The 16,797-nt window shown below is 41.9% G+C and overlaps 1 protein-coding gene across 3 annotated transcripts in view; it reads right to left on the bottom strand.

Annotated features, from left to right (window-relative positions):
- The window catches only part of LOC308067893 (uncharacterized protein), an 85,265-nt gene that overhangs the window by 49,567 nt on the left and 18,901 nt on the right, over window positions 1-16,797 (bottom strand). For all 3 annotated transcript variants that reach the window (XR_013929779.1, XR_013929780.1, XM_080397502.1), the window contains one exon: window positions 1-16,797. This exon is cut by the window's left edge and continues 49,567 nt beyond it. Coding sequence is in view for 1 of the 3 variants with exons in the window: in XM_080397502.1 (XP_080253628.1) it covers window positions 16,707-16,797 (91 nt within the window). In the remaining 2 variants the exon portion in view is untranslated.

The following is a 16,797-nucleotide window of genomic DNA, read 5'->3' as shown; positions in this document are numbered from 1 at the left end:
AAAGTCAAAGAAGGCACAAGATGCCTCAGTGAATGCATTTGAAAGTTAAAAAGAAAAAAAAAAAAAAAAAAAAAAAAAAAAGAGAAGGGGAAAAAACCAAGAGATATTGATAGAAAACAGTTTTCAGTATTCACCAGTTCTTCTCATCACTCCAGCCCAGGGCTTTGGAATAGACCCAGCGGAGGGCAGCCTCCTATCCACATTTCTGACAGACGGGGCATGATGCTCACCTTTCCTGCCATCTAGTTTGTGTTTTGACAATTCGGTATGGAAACTCGAGCAAATGTATGCAGAGAGCGAAGATCCTCGGCTCCCCTTCTCCTCCCCAGGAAGTTAGCCACGCATTGCAGAAATGTGATGTGTGAATAACACAGAGTCTAAGCAGAAAATGAGTACGTTTTAAACAAGTCCACTGGAAAAGAATTAGCAGTGAAACTGAAAAGAGCCATATGCCAATAAGGGAGAAAGTGACTCAAAGTGACACGCTGTAATAATATAATTGAGTTAGGATTAAATTGCAGAAGGATAAAAGCAAGGACAGAGCTAAAAAGGTAGAGACTGCGACATGTGCTGCCTTGTTAAGTGGGAGATGGTCAACAGGAGGGGATTCTCTTGCCGTTTTCCTTTCATTTATAATTAGGCAGTGAAAGTACCAGGGGCATGTCAAGCCATTTGAGGGTTTAAATAAAACAGCACTTCCCTGAACCATCATGGCTCAGTTTCAGCATCCCCCCATCCCCCACAGCTCCTTGGAAGCAGTGGGAGTCTACAGCTATCTCCTCCTGTGGGAAACCCTCCCTGGCAGACAGCATCCGGACCTTCTCCGTCTCCCACCCTCAATCTTTATTGTTAAGGGAAAGAGGGAGGTGGGAAGGGTGTGAGGCACCCTTAAGAAATCCCCTGTTTATTTAAGAGTTTTTGCAGGCAGGGGTATGGGGGAGGGCGTCTTTTTTCCTCCTCTGAATTCTCCTCTATTAATATATTCCATTTAAATTGCTCACGGCACCATGTACTAATTAGGACTAGAATGACAGTTTGAGGAGAACAACTGAACCCACTTGAACTCTTGGAGTTCAGAGTTCATGCACATATGGGAAAAACATCTTCCCATTTATTTCTGCAAATACTCTGCACGTATCATGGAAAATATAGGTGATATGGACAGAACTGATCATAATGGCTTCTTTAGATGCTTCTGATCGCAGCCGGAGAGATTTGAAATGCTCATTTAAAAAAACCACACACTGAATTGGTTCCGTTGGTGATCACACACAGAGTTGCACTGATTTAAATGAAAGTGTTAATTTGATACCAGTTTAGATCTACCAGTACAAAAGCACAATGAATGTCCTAAGGCATGTTCAAGCAGGCTTATTCCAGTTCAGTATAAGTCAATGAAGAATAGTTTCCAGCTACACTAAAACAAGAGTGCTACACAGAGCTACATGGAGCTGTGCACCAAATAAATGAAACCAGAACAGTTTTGAGTGCAGACAGGGCCCTTGTGTTAATCTTAGACGAGACACCTTAGCACTTACCTTCAGTCAAAAGCCAGTGTTTTTTGCAACGTTCATGTAATAATAGCAATACTTAGTGATTGTAAGCATATATCTTACAAAATTTTAACCAGGTGTGTAAATTGTACCAGGCGCACACATTGATTTAACTTCCCAAAATCAATTTTCTTATTTTGATGACTTTTATTTTGTCCATTTAAAACTACACTTCAGGTGCTAGCTTTAAGGCACTTCCATTCCCAGCATAGTGCATCCAAATATTGACTTGTACCGGCTTAATGAAATTGATTTTGACTTCTCACCTTTTATTATTTTGGCGGGAGGTTGTGTGCAGACCAACTCTATAATGAAACTGGATGATTTACTCAATACCACACAGCAAATCAGTGCCACAGCTGGAGACAAGAGCAGACTTCTACAGGGAACCACCATATGAATTTGACTACAGGTCTTGAAAAGCAGCATGCTTGGATTGCCTGAAAACTCCCGTTTATGTATTGGTTTCTCTCCAACCTGTAAAGGAGAGGTTTCTGTAAGAATAACTTGGCTGAAATGTGTGTCCTTGATCTATTCCTATTCTTTTCCTTTCCTTGCCTTGCCTACCTTTTCCTACACTATTCTTTTTTCTTCTACTATCCCTTGTAGACACCACATGAATTTAGTACCTGTATGGGACACAATAGGGGAATTTGTTGCTGTCTGTCCTGTATGGTTTATTTTCTCTCTTTTACTCCCATATTCTCAGAGCCTGAGGAGTTTATAGGAAATGTTGATGGTTTGGTGGAAGTGTATTGAAGGTCTTTGGAGACACAAGCAATTAAAAGCCAATCAATGCATCTATAAATCCTTGTAAAACTCAGATCCTGAATACCTGGTTACTCTTTTGTTATGCATTGACCCAACAAATGAGGCTGGGGTATTCCTAAAGCACTTCATTTTTCACTGTTTTGCTGTACTCTGTTATTTCTCCGTGGTGAGCATAAAGGGGGAAAAATCTGTCTTGTAAACATTAATCTACTTATTATTCTGTTTGTTTGGATAGCTCTAAAAATGGACATTTATCTACAACTTAGGTGTCTTAAATATAGACTGCATACCCAGACATAAGCCTAAATGTGGTCATACAGAGAACATCTATGATGAGTGTTTCAAAAGCACTCCTCTCACCACTTCCTAAATCTGACTTTGACTTCCCAAAGGAGCCTGCAGTTCAGCGTAACTACTTTGGGGGCACAGATTTGTGTGAAATCCACCATGAAATGCTACCTTTCTTCAGGCGTTAACAGTTGAGGCCAACTGTTTTGTTTTCTTGAGGCTAGAAGTAGTAAACTGTAAGAACTTCAGGCAACATATGTGTAATGACTGACAGCCGAAATATAGAGACATAAAGAAATGGGTGTCAGGGCTAATGCAGTTCTGCACATCTCCATCACACATTTCAGACATGGGCATTTTTCTTTTTCAGTCTCTGTGTTTTAAAACAAACCGGATTGGGGCCATTGCTGCCTGTAGATTATGGCCCTCGAAGTGATAAACATGCTGTTCCATTGCTATTTGCCCCATGAGATAAACATTTCTGATGGATTTTTCTGACAAAACTGAGAAACCTAATAATCGCAACGTCAGAAAAAAAGTGAAAACTGATTCAATTTGATCCTCAAAGGACAGGAGAGGGAAAACAGCAATAGGAGATACAGTTCTGTAAGACTGAACTTGTCAAAGCTCTTTTAGACTGCTTTGAATAAGCACATCCGCCTGGTATTATAAATAAAGGCATCAGGCAGTAATTTGCATGGATTAGGATTGTTAACGTTTATCAATTGCAGGGTTTTAAAGAACTCCCAAATTCTTGATAGGAGTATCTCTTTGTAGTGAAAGATTCATGGTGGGAGTGAAAAAAAAATCTGATGAATTTCAAGCTACAGATGAGAGAAAGCAAAGCCATCCAGATCTAAACTGAGATACCATTAGTGGTTCCCATAAATCAAATCATGTTTATAGCAGGGATACAGTTGAATTACCATCTGGACTTTTTAACCTCGACATTTATTTCCGAACCCTCCTCCAATATTGAAAGTAAACTTAACCCTTCCTTTCATCTTCAGGACTTTGACCTGGTGCCAGTTCTTATTTTGAAGGAATGATCTGATTTTTGATGGGGACAGAATGTCACATGTGGCATGAGGTGGAAAGACTGGGAGTTTCTTGCAGAAGACAAAGTCGTAAGGGAAATAAAATACGCTCAGTCTTAAATGAGATCAGCTGAATAGAGGGTCAGTGGGAATGAAGTCAGGGGGAGGATAAAGAAAGGAGTGTTCATTTTAATTCAGGTAAAAGATGCAGATGGGGTCCAAGGACAACGTAGGAAAACATGTAACAGTCAGAAGTAACCTATATTCTCTCAGGATCTGTGGGATTATTGGGAGTTTGATGGGTGATGAAAAGCTGGATCCTGTTTTCATTGGTGCTAATAACAAAACTGTCATTGCCTTTAATAGTACATCCACCTACTTCTGTGCAAGCGAGAACTTTAACCCTTTACTGGGAAAAGAAACCAACCTCATATCAAGTAATTTTTAAAGCCTTGGAAAAAAACCCAGCAAGATGTCTGGATCCCGGTTTTGTTGTTGTTTTGGGGTTTTTTTTTCTTCCTTTCAGTCTACCTCTGAACTTCCTGATTCAGTCAAGGAGCTGCCAAAGTCATTAGTAAAGGATATTGTTGTGCTATTTCCAGCTCGAACTGAAAGAAGCGTCAGGAGGAACGACAGGAGAGGCTGGCTCAGCTGCAAGCCACTGGCCCCTTCTGCAGACCTTACTGGTGTGAGTGGCTGGTCAGATCGAGGGGTTTGTTCACAGGCAGCTGGGAGACATTTCTGATGACTGCCCTTTCCCATGTCTCCAGAGTTTTTCTTTCTTCCTTCTGCTCAGTGCCTGTGGGTTGCATGGCACAGGGACTGCAGGACCTGGCCAGCAGCGCTCTGGCTCCTCAGAGGCTTCCCTCCTGACCATGGGCTTCTTGTGGCTCTCGTAATGTGGGGGAGAGCAGCATTTCGGTACCTCACAAGGTGTTTGAAGGAGAAGTGTGTTAACTTTGAGATCTTCCAGTGGCAGGCAACAGTGGTTACATGGATATATATCTGGTCAGTATGAGACACTCTAGTGAGACCTCATCACGTGTACATACAGCTGTGTGCTAAATATATATCTGGGGCTAAGCAAGGTGGCCATAGGGCCTGAGAGGCTGAGAGGGTGAGGTGCAGGTAGGGCAACTCATCCTAGGATCAAGTATGTGACAAGGTGAGTCCTCTGGTCATCCTGCTTGGCTGTCCTACCTTTGGATATTAAACAAGATGGGGGTTTTTTGAGGTTACTTTCCCTGAAGAAAAAATGTCTCCCTACCTTCTCCCCAAAGCTGTTTCTGTAAATGCCTTTGGTGTCATACTTTTCAAAGTGAGCTGAACTTTTTTACTCAGTCCTTATTAGGGACAACCTCATATTTCACACCCCGTCTGGTGCCAGGATCCTCTTAGTCTATTGGCGACATTACTGCCGTTTCCTATCCCTCTCCTTCCTGAATTTACCTAACCCAGAGCTCCGGCCTTTTGTTGAAATGATTTTCTGCCTTCCGGCCCTGCGTGCCGTGTGTCAGATTATGTGCAAAAGGTTGCAACCCGCTTCCCCTGGCTTTAGGCACAGGATGAGGAAATGAAGAGGAGTGAAGTTACTGATTTCAGTTTGGAGGTCAGGGTGGGTCTTCTCGGGGTAGGATTGGAGTCTGAAGAGCAAATGCTGCCATTTGTTATCCATATTTTTTCAAACAAACAAGAAACACCAACAATTATTCATGCCGTTGAATCGGAAATACTTCTCAAAACAGCTGACAAAAAGAACGGGAGGACAATAGGTGGATGGTGAGGAGATATTATATATATACACTCATATATATAGCCCAGACACAGACATCCAGTGTTGTTGGAAACAGTCTGAAGCCATGAGGAGTAATCTGAGGATCATCTCTGAACTTCCCAAAGGGTGGGCAAGCTGCCTTGTTTGCTCAGTGATTCTCTTTAGCGTTGCGCAGTCTAATTATGTGCTAACCCACATTCAAAAACCGTAACGTCAAAAGGGTAAGTGTCTGAAACGGTGCCAGGAGAATGTTTTCTAGCACTGGGGAATCCCAAACTTTGCCCAGTACAGGACTGCACTGGCCACAAGCCAGCAGCCTGAGTCTGCGCTGAAAGCACATGCAGAAGAAAACATCTCTGCCACCCTCCTGCTCTGTCAGAGGGTGGATGTTTCCCCACACGTGCTGTTAGGACATGACCTGAGTGGCCTTCTCATGGGTGGAGACGGGTGCGCTTCAGCTGCTGAGGGCAGCCACCCCGTGCCACGGATGAGGGGCCACAACACAGGGTGCAATGGAGAAGTCTGCATCTCCGTCTTCTGATGATTTGGGCAGCAGAACTTAGCTTCGTGGGTGGGTTGGAAACAGAGAACATCCTCTTTCCCTGCTCCTCATCAGCCGCCCGACCGGCAGTTTCGTGCTGACACTGTGCCCCTTGCGCAAGTCCACTGGCATTTCAGGAATGTACACCCCAACCTGCGTGATCCAAATCTGCCGGTTTCCTCCCAGATCTGTTGAACTGAACCAGAGGGGGTGGAAAAGCAAAGAAGCAAAGAGACGGAAAGGCAAAACCCCAAAAGCCCTTCCTCTCTGCAGGTTGTTGGTTGTACCTAGAGCTGCGGCTGGTTTATGTATGCATTCAGAGTAAGTTCTCTGAGGAGTATCCTGCAGTCATTTCTCAGCGAGTGTGAACAAACTCATTAACAGCTCCTTTACTGGAATGATAAGTTGTTTCTTAATGAAGGGAAAAATAAATACCCTCGCTAACCCAGGCTCCATCACTAGAAGTCACACATCATTCTTAAAGACTCCTTATTTTCCACCAGAGACATTTGTGTACAGCCCTTAAACAAAATGAAAGAGCTTGTTTCTCCTTCTTAGACGCTCTTTTAGATGCTCAAATTGCACAGCATTTTTTTAGATGCTTTTCAGAGTTTTATCCCAGTTGTGAGCAGCTTAGGTTCAATAAAATAAAAAATAATGATCTGAATCTTCACCCATTTTAAGAAGAGAAGGTTTGTAGCACTCAAAACATGGGACCGGGGCCCAAGAGATTTAGGATCTATTCCAAGCTCTGCCATTGACCTGCTATGTAGTCTTACTTGTAAGGAAGTCACTTAAATTCATTGTGTTTCAATATGCCCATTTGTGAAATGGAGATAATAATGCCAAGCTCACAAGGGGGCTGTAAAGGTTAATTAAATAGAGTTTTTAGGTGATTTTCCTTCTTTGGATGAAAGTTGTGACAGAAATATTGTTTATTAATGAAGTTTGTGCAAAAGTGACAATTCTGAATTTTTTGCAGCAAAGAACTACATGGTGATTTTTGTGTGTGTGAAAAATGCCTATGGGGCAATATTTTTACGATTATAATTTTTTTCAAGCTAAATTGATTCAGTTAGAGCTTCAAAAATCTGGGAGTGTTTTGCATTTTTTTTGTCTATTTTGGCATGTAACTACAGGATGATGTCTGTACAAGCAACTAGAACAGCTAGGTATCACCACAGGAAGGTTTGTGGAAAAAAAAAACAACACAACATCTAAATAGTCTTTTGGATGCTCACGTGCTCCAGGGTATAAAACTGCAGGGCAGAAGTATGGCAGGGCCTCAGATTCAGCTGGTTAGAGAATTTGTTGATACCTTTTTATAGGGTTTGATGTTAGCTATGTTCAAATGCAGATGCTTGTTTTCTGTCTCATCCAGTCTCACATTTCTAATTCCATGTTCTTCTAGAAAATGAAATACTGTACCCAGGAAGATCTTATCCTTGCCAATTGTCAGACATCACTGCAACCTGGATGAACTCAACAAAGGAGCAACTTGACTGCACAGTTTGATGCAGGTTGGCACATCAGTACACTGCAGGGCTGGATGGGATGTGCTTTGCAATCCTACCCCTCATCTGTGTGGACATGGGAAACTCTGTTAAGACTGGTTCCAAAATACAGCCACGTGCTTTGCAGAGACTGAACCTGGTCCTGTCCCTCGCTCAGGTCACTTGGTAAAAGTTTTCACTTTCATGTCAGTTGTATGAACATGGTGAATTATTACCGTTTTCATTATTGTTGGAGCCCTTGCATCACTCTTATGTAAAAGGATGCCTCAAGAAATTGCAAGATAACAAGAGAAGAAATATAAGTTTAGACCCTGTGAAACTTGCTTACATTGGAGCTTGAGTTTGGGCTGAAGATTTAAATGCTTTCCCTCTCTCACTGAACAAGGTGACCTACCCCATAACCAGAGAAATTCCAAACGAATAAGAGCTATTAAGTTATCTTGTCCACCTGCCCCTTCTGGCACAAGATTAAGAGGGTGACATGGATTCTGGCAGTGGGCTGTGCACGAGCCATGACAGAGGCTGCACACAAGTATGAATCATGCTGTACTTAAAAGGCCCAAATGAGTTTACTCTGGGCTCCTTACCCTTTGTCGTACCTGGTGGGAATGGAGCCCTGAAACTTAAACAGGTTGACAAAACAGAGATTTAATCAATCCCTGAAAATAATAGATTTAACCCTGTGAACTCCTCAGATGCTCTATTGGCCACTAGTGGTTCTTGTGCCATTTTTGCTATGGAAAGATTCCCCTAGGATGCTGCTTTTAAGAAAAACATATATAAAAACTGCCCACTGTGTAAATCTAACATCAGCTAGTGGTTTCCCAAGTACAGCTTGTGGGATGGCTGCCTGAGTCTCAGATGCAAAAACAGTTCACTGCAGATTGGAGAGCCCTGTAAATGGAAAAAGAGAACCTGGAAAGACAAAGAAAAATGAGTCATTTCAATAGCATCGAGGGAAATAGCATCTTGATTTTTTCTAGCTACATAAAGACTCCTTCTCACCCTCCCCCATCTCTTTCCCAGCCACTATGTGCCTGCATACCTGAAAACATTCCCTTGGTATTAAAGACTGAGATTTGTTCAAGCTGCATGAAAACACCTGACATGAGCTTTGGGCTCTCTGACAAACTCTTAAAAAGCTAATTCACATATAAACAGACTCTGGCTGTTACCCACTGACAGCAGCATGAATTGAACCAAAATGCAATAAACCCCACCAAGACTGTCACGGTGAACCCCCTTGCCTCAGACATCTGTTAGCTCTCTGCAGGTCAGGGAGAAAAGAAGGTCCTCTACCAAGCCCAGGAAAGGGCTCAGGGGTATGAGCAGTCCTGGACCAAAACAGGAAGACATTTGTGAAGGCAAGCCCCTAGCTAACGTCTCTTCTTCTCTTGTTTCAACTGAAATTGTCTCATCTGCTGACAGGGCCTGTAGCGATGTCACTGGCAGCGTAGGGAGGAGGACAGCACTCACCCAGCCCCAATTTTCTGTGAATTCATCTGTGGACAAGCCTGCAACATCTTTACAGCTCCCTCTCTGCTATCCTGGACATTCCTTTATACATTTCTCTCCTGGAGAGCCAGCTAAATCCCATTTTCCAAGACTGGCAGGGTTAGGTTTGCTTTCACAAAAGGGCCCTACATCAGGAAAGGTCAGAATCTGGGAGTCACTGGCCATGGTGGAATAGACTCTGGAGAGTTAGATACAAGAGTTGTGCTGACCTTTCCTCCTGGGTACCATCTTGGGGTAAAACTCCCCTTAAAACTCCTCTCATTGCTTTCTCACACATTGGTGGTAAGTTTGGTGTTTTGTTTGTTTTTTTTTCCTGATTACTTGAGTTGAAGCTGTCTAGATTTTCTTAAGGTGTCACTGACAAATATTCATGTACAGTTTGAGAAAACAACCATTTTCACTCAATGTTTGTCCCCCAAAATATCTTCACTAACAATTATCGGCTGATCCCACTGAAATATTTGCCCATTAAATGTTGCTTGATCAAGATTTCATATATGATTCCTGAGTATTCATTTTTTTATCTTTAATCCTTAAAGAAAATGAGCAATAAAAATTTTCACTGTGAATATAGCCAACCTTTCTGTGCTCGCAGGACTTTTCTGGTGCTTGAGTTGTGCCAATGACACTCCAGGACTTGAGCTGAGTGCTCACTTGATTGCTCTGCAGGGAAAAATATGAAAAACCCCACAAGCAACAAATCTGATGCATGTGCTTGAGTTATGAAGAGTGACATAGACCTAAGCAGTTTGCACAGGTGAGGCCAAAATTTTGGCTGCTTTGCTTATATGTCAGAGAATGTAGGTGCATGTAGACATGTATTACTGTGAACATCTTCTGCGCTGCTATAAAGAAGCTGTTAGAAGTTACAGAGTTGCTGACATGATTTGCTCTGAGTTGTGATCTGCAGAGTGTCAGCTGAGAGACCATTTTCTTTTGGAAATGAAACAGAACAAAAAAAATTGCACTTGGTCATTTCACTACATTCTGGGATGTAAAGCAGGTTTCCTCAGAAAGAACAAGAAGCTGCGCTCATTCTGGCAGCAAAGACCTAAAGAAAAAGGCAATCAGAATTAAAGGGGTTTGCACATTAATCTGAATTTACATTTCTTCTGTTGAAACAGGGGATTTACAAAGCGATCTGAATTAACGTGAGCTGACAGTTGCTGTGCTTACAGACCTTCAACACACTGTGTACAAGGGAAATAGTTTCCTTCCCAGTCTTTGACATTCTCTGTTCAGAAGATTTTTTATTTTAACCCCAGTTCTAATTGCCCTTCAGTATCAAAATTAATTGTGTTTTCTGCTAAAAGGCCAGCGCAGTTTAAGGTTACTCCAGGGTCCCAGCAGCCGATGCATCTTCTGTAAATGGCTTGATTGCCGTCTGTGGAGAGGAGTGCTGGGAGAGATTTGCTTGACCGAGGCTATACATTACAGTCCAATTAGTGTGAAGATCACTACATGAGTCTTTAACTTTATCTAGTAACTGTCGGAATCTCTAATGTTGAGAGCAGAGCGAGGAAGAGGGATGCAGAGCCCACCTGGGCAGCCATACAGGGACCACGCATCTTTCCTGGCTCCCCTCTAACTGTCTTGCAGGCAGCAGAGGGAGCAGTTGGAGGATGGAAACACTCGGCCAGCTGCACTTCTTATCCTAGAGATACTGAGATAAATAACTCTTTCCCCCCACCCCCGACCCCCCTTTATTTCTTTGCTGCCTTAGTATATGTTTTTTATTTTAAATTATTTTTGTCCTTTCTTGAAACTTCTGTTCTGAGGTCTGGATTCATTTAATGTAACCTGCAGCAGGGAGCTGGAGTGCATGGGGATCTGCTAGCCCTGGGTCCTCTGGGCTAATGGAGGGAGATAAACACATCCAGAAAATGAATGAAATTCCCACAATGATCTTCAGAGCTGGTTTCCTCCCTGTCACTGTCCCTCTGTCTTACAGCCAGGTCTCCGAACTCAGGTGTTTCATTTAAGTATTCAAAACTAAGCAAGAGTTAGACTTCTCATTGCTCCGTGCAAGAGCTCAGAAGCTCTTATCTGGCTCATGGTGTAGTCAAGCGAAACTGTAATACCTTGGCAGAAAAGGCCAATTCTAACATTAAATGCACTTTGCAGACCATAGAGTAGATCATAGAAGAACAGAAGACAGGTGGTACGAGTAATCTCCTGTGGACCAGTCCTTTTTGATCTGCAAGGATGAGTATGGGCTGTGATTTACAAGTATAATAACTATGAATGGTCATCAGTTGAAACAACCTCGGTGTAAGCTTGAAGGGAAAGTGGCCTTACAGCCCAAACCAGGCACATGCTGTGTAAACACTGGCACACCAATGTGCTGCAAAATGGGTCTAAAATACTCTCATCCCTGCAATTATGCACATAAAAGTTTAGCCCACCACTTACATAATCTTGGCCTCTATATTGTTGTCAGTTGGTAGAAAAAACCTGATGAAACACCAGGTCCTGCCTTATCAGAGGGATCTGGAACATCTGGAATCATTTTTCAGTTGGTCTGTGCCCTCAGTCGTTAGGCTTCTTGCTTGTAATATCGAGGCCTCGTCTTCCAAAATGTCTTCTAAAAGTAGTTGTAACAACTAGTATTAAACAAGACTATTAAGAAATGTTGGAAAAGTTTGAAAGCTCATGAAAAATAGAATGCAAAGTCCTTGACATTTTTCACATCTCCACCCTTTATTTTTCAGCTAATTTTAATGCTTAATGTCTTCTTTTCTGAGTCAGTCTCCAAACCAGGAAATGAAGAGGCAGATGCAAAAGTGGGAAAAACATGGGGAGAAAAACTTGTTATTTGACACCATCTCACGGAAGTTCCAAAACAGTGAACTTGCTCTAACAACTTTACTTCTCATTACAATCTCATTTGACACTGGAGCAATTATGACTAAAACAACGAGAAAAATCTACATCAGTAGTTCAGCATTTGGGAGATTACATGGCTCTATAACATGTTAGACAGCACACCCCTTTTTTCATTTTTTTTTCTGTGTTAAAGATATTAGTTATATTAATGCAGTTATCCATCAAACTACTGGTATGCTCTTCTCAATTCTATGCAGAAGCAGTTGTCTTCTCCTTCAGTATCTGGGACACAGACATAGACTTCAACCATCATCTTCAGCCCTGTTGTACCTGCTGGGTTCGCGTACTTAGCATTCCGCTCACTACCACTTTTTCCACACGGTTCACAACAGATCTTGTATCAGTGTGCAGCATTGTGTTTGCACAACTCAGAGATAAGGGAGTCTCTCTCTCTCTCTCAGAGGGATTTTAGATTGAATAAAGCTGGTAATGAGATGAAAACTGAGTCTCTCCACCATTCTTCTAATGGTTCTTTAAAATGACTGTGAATTAAAACTCCGACTGGCTCAAGCAGAATAGCCATACATGAACAGCAGTTTTTTCTTATGGTAAACAAAGTTGCTCAGGGTAGAAGCAACTAACATCTCCCTCACTAGAACTTACGAAATTAAATATTAAAAAAGAAATAATATTGCATAACATAATTATCCAGACGGGTTTCCCACCACACAATACAATGTGATGGATTAAAGGAAAAAAAACTTATTTGGGAGAGGGGTAACAGGAATTAATGAGGTGGATATCTCACCTTTCAGATATATACAAACTGTAGCTAAAATCCGTGGCACTCAAATTAACAGCAGGTAGCTTCCTGCAAGTTGTTTCCCATTATTTCCCTCTCATTACAGCTGTGTGAAAAGAAAATTAACTGCTACAAAATATAGCAAAGAAACATGTTTCAAAGCAATATAAAATAGCATTTCTAAGGGCCAAGGTAAGCAGGAATGCAGGGCTGTGAAAGAAGCTTCGCTGTTTGCAAAGGCCTTTCCGAATTGGACACAAATGGATTTCTTGCTACTTTTGGGGAAATGCCGAACCAGCTAGTCTCACATACAGGACACTGAAGCTTGGGATCTTTAGTACAATCTCCTATGTGATGAAAACACAAATAATAATTAAAAATTGCTCTAATTTAACATTTATTTGTAGCTGCAGCATTTCCAACCTCTCTGCCTCAACAGCTTGGAAGGAATACAAAGGAAAATTCTGCATGTCAGAAAGTTATGAAACAAAGGCAAAGTGGAGAGGAGATGGAAATATAAAGTTGAAATGAAACCCTCCATCTTTCTGTCAAACTGAAACAATAAATAATAATGGCATCTTGCATTTATGTGGTGGTTTTCATCCAGAAAGCCTGGAAAGCTCTTTGGAAACTTTACAAACTACTGTGGAGGAATAGGAATGATTTCATACACTGATCTATTGAAGGCTCCCACTTCTGTAAACAGTTACAGTCTACAGCAACATTACATCTCAGGCTGGGACAGGTAGAGACTGATCCTGAGAGATATTGGATGGATCTGTAGTTAGTCAGAGTAAATCTTCAAAGTCCTGTGGGAATTTACACTGCTGACAGTTATTGTTTCTCATGATCCGGCACTTGGTAAAGAAATAAAATTACAGATAGATGAAATAGCTGCTGATCCTAGCCTGTGAAATGTGGCAATAGCGGCCAGAGCTTTACAATTAAAATCCCTGGTAATTCATCAATCGTGGGATAGTAAACACACTCAATTTGAAGAGTCCTATCCTCTGTCCAGCCATTCCTCATTGCTATCGTATGGCTGACATCCTTTTTCTTTCTTATTTTAATCTGCGTGTGTATATAGAAAAAGGTGTTTTAAGAGCTAGTGGAAAACAACACAAACCTCCCAGATTTACGTCTCTGCCACATTCAATTGTCAGGCAGAGCACGGAAATTAAAACACAAAGAATGAATAATTAGTAAGCTGAGAAAACTTGATTAAGCTTTCCATTTCTATCATATGTTTCACTTAAAAAATCACACCAGATACTCGAGAAGTCTGTTGGATATTAAGAGATGGCATAGATTTCCAGATACTCAATGGAGGAAAATTCTTGCTGATTTTCATGGTCTTTTTGTTCCAAGAAGGATCACATAATTTTGGCTCTTGAATAATATTTCTATAACTAACAGTAGGCTCAGGAATTCCCTGTGCGTGAGTGTATTTCTCTATCAGCTGGCGCAATGTATTTCTGCACTGGAATACCACTTCTAAAGCATCCATCCAGCACCTCCTAATGGTGGCAGCAAAAGGAGAATGAACAAAACAGAAAAAAAAAAAAACCAAAAAACAACAAAAAACCCCAAAAAAACAATTGCAGGAACAGGATTAAGAAATTGCCTTCAGATTTGTGTGTCTTCATTTTATTGGCCTCTGTCAGAGTGTTTTGGTAGGATCACATATTACTGGTGTGAATACTGTCTTTGCCTACCCATCTTTTTTCATTAGATTTCAAGAAATATAGCTTTCTCATCAGATTTGGCTGCATGGAGGCACACACACACACACACACACACAAGCCCTTTTCTGTTTATAAATTTTCTTGTCTCCTGAGACTTTCGGCATCAGGCACCTTCCCCTTCCTGGAAGCGGCAGCACTAGCTCCTGATCTGGCTGTTGCCAGCCAGAGTGCAATATGTGGCTTTCCTGGCAGGAGGGGACACAGCCTGGGCAATTGCCTACAGTGCCTGGCCATGACTCCTCACCACTTGGAATAACTTTGCTCATTCCAGCGGTGCCTGGGATGCAACCGGAGTTTGACATGGGCAGGTGCTCTGCTTTAACAGCCTCTGTAATCTCCTGTTCAGCATCCAGAATAGTGTCTGGAAAGTTCCCCTGCTCCCTTTCTGTCCCCATCCATGTTAGTCCACCTGCCCTGAGACCAAAATTTGTGGTGCCCAGCCAAACAGATACTTCTTAACACTGCCAAGGCTGACAAGTGGGACCCTGATGCCTAGTTTGCAGTCTTTTTTACCCAACAGTCCTTTGGTCAATGTGTTTTCGGCAGATGGGGAAAAGGAGAAGGAACATGCACCACCTTAAGTAGTGACTAGAACAACAATTAAACATGATAAATCTTTAAATATCAGCTTCTCCCATCAACACCTGGCAAAATTGCAGCATAACTACTATGCAGCCCAAGAAAGAAATGTTTGTAGCCTGCCATTGAACCAAAGGCAGCTCCCCAGACTACAGCTAAAAATAGTTATCTCCTCGGGGGGGGGGGGGGGGGGGGGGGGGGGGGATTCAGCACCAAATGAAAGTAAGACAGGGACAGAGTGTCTGCTCTCATTTAAACTGTTTTCAGTACTAAGTGTTCTGTAAGAATAGGAAATTGGGGAAAGAAGTCTGGGGGCTTCTTAATATCAGTGGTTTTTTTAGACTTTTAGGAATGCATTTCTATGCCCTCTAAGGTTTTCTTAAGTCACAGTAGTCTCTTGAGGGGCTGGAAATTCAAACTCGGTGCTGTAAATTCAGTCTGAACCAGTAGTTCCCATTTACATCATCAGACACTCAAGAAAAAAGCCTCACAGCTACATTTTTTTACAAATATGAGCTATTTAGCCACCCGGTTCAGCCTCCTAAATATTGCATGTTAAATGATGGGATCTCTGACTTCATAAAAATATCACTCTTCCCAGATGGTAGAAACGATGTTGGATATGAAGGAAAAACACTTTTTGTCAAATCAATAATTTCAAGGTTACATTACACTGTTTTGAATCTCACTGGTGGTGTTACTGGTCTTGCAGGTGATTACTGGGGAAACTTTGTTCATTATGCAAAAGTGAATTTGCTGGTGAAATATAGGTTGATATGTTCAAAGGCACACAGGGTTGAGATAGGACCAACTTTTGTTAAAAGTAAGTGAAAGTCGGATGCTTACTTCTTCTTCACGCTTTTGAAAATCTCCTGCTGTTTTTACTTCTTGAACATGAGAAGGAGGTTGGCCAGAGCAGCTATTATGGGCTACTTATAACGAATGCTTCATATTGCCAGTGACTGGGAGCCCCCAAGAGTTCTTGTCCCACATTTTGCCTGGCAATTATATAGGCCAAGATATAATTTGCGCCCCATATTCTCCATGTTGAAGGCAGTAGGTTTCTTCATTTTTAGCCTAACTCTTCTGTCACCTTCACCAGTTTTACATTATTTATGTTAACTCCGTGGCCTAGGGGTGGGAGGGAGAGGGGAATTATTCCTAATTTACTGAAAGTGAGAGAAGAATCAGTCACTTCTTTCTTTAAATTTTTGTGGAGGATTGTTAATCAAAGTTAAAACAAATCTGTGTTCCAACGCAGAGGTGGGCGAGGAAATGTGTGCCTAACACATATGCACTTTGGGGCTCCTGCAGAAGGAAACAGAGTTCTGGAAACTGTTGTGAGAAAAACATTAAAGACACCAGGCTCGATGCTATGCTGCAGACTGGAAATGAGGCTTCGGACAATATCCAGGGATGTTTGAACCTACTTGAAGAGTTGCATTTTATTCCCCATCTTGGAATGCATGACATAAATTATCTCCCTTTCTTATTTGCCTCACGTTTGAGAAGGGCCTGGCTTGAAGCAGGACAATGACTTAAAGTAGGAGCCAGGCAGAGAATACATCAGGTATTCGACCTGCAGGCCTATGAAATGCAGTGTCATCATAACCCAAAGGGCGTATCATTAGTCACTGAAGGAAGGAAGTGCAAGCACGCCTGGAGAAATCAATAGAAGGTCCTTGTCTAGTAACACGAAGGGAACAGCACCGATGTTTATGTCTTTGCCCTTCACATACTTTGCTCTTCCTTCCTCTCCAGTCACCTTTTCACTTTATCCAGAATTTCATTTTCCTGATTCCTGGATATGAACGCACGAACGTAGTAACCAAGACTCAGGCTGCAATCCAGT

This window comes from Falco punctatus (genome assembly GCF_963210335.1).
Source record: "Falco punctatus genome assembly, chromosome: 7".
Taxonomy (NCBI): Eukaryota; Metazoa; Chordata; class Aves; order Falconiformes; family Falconidae; genus Falco; species Falco punctatus.
The sequence above is the reverse complement of the archived record's forward strand: the minus strand, read 5'-3'. Positions and strand labels throughout refer to the sequence as shown.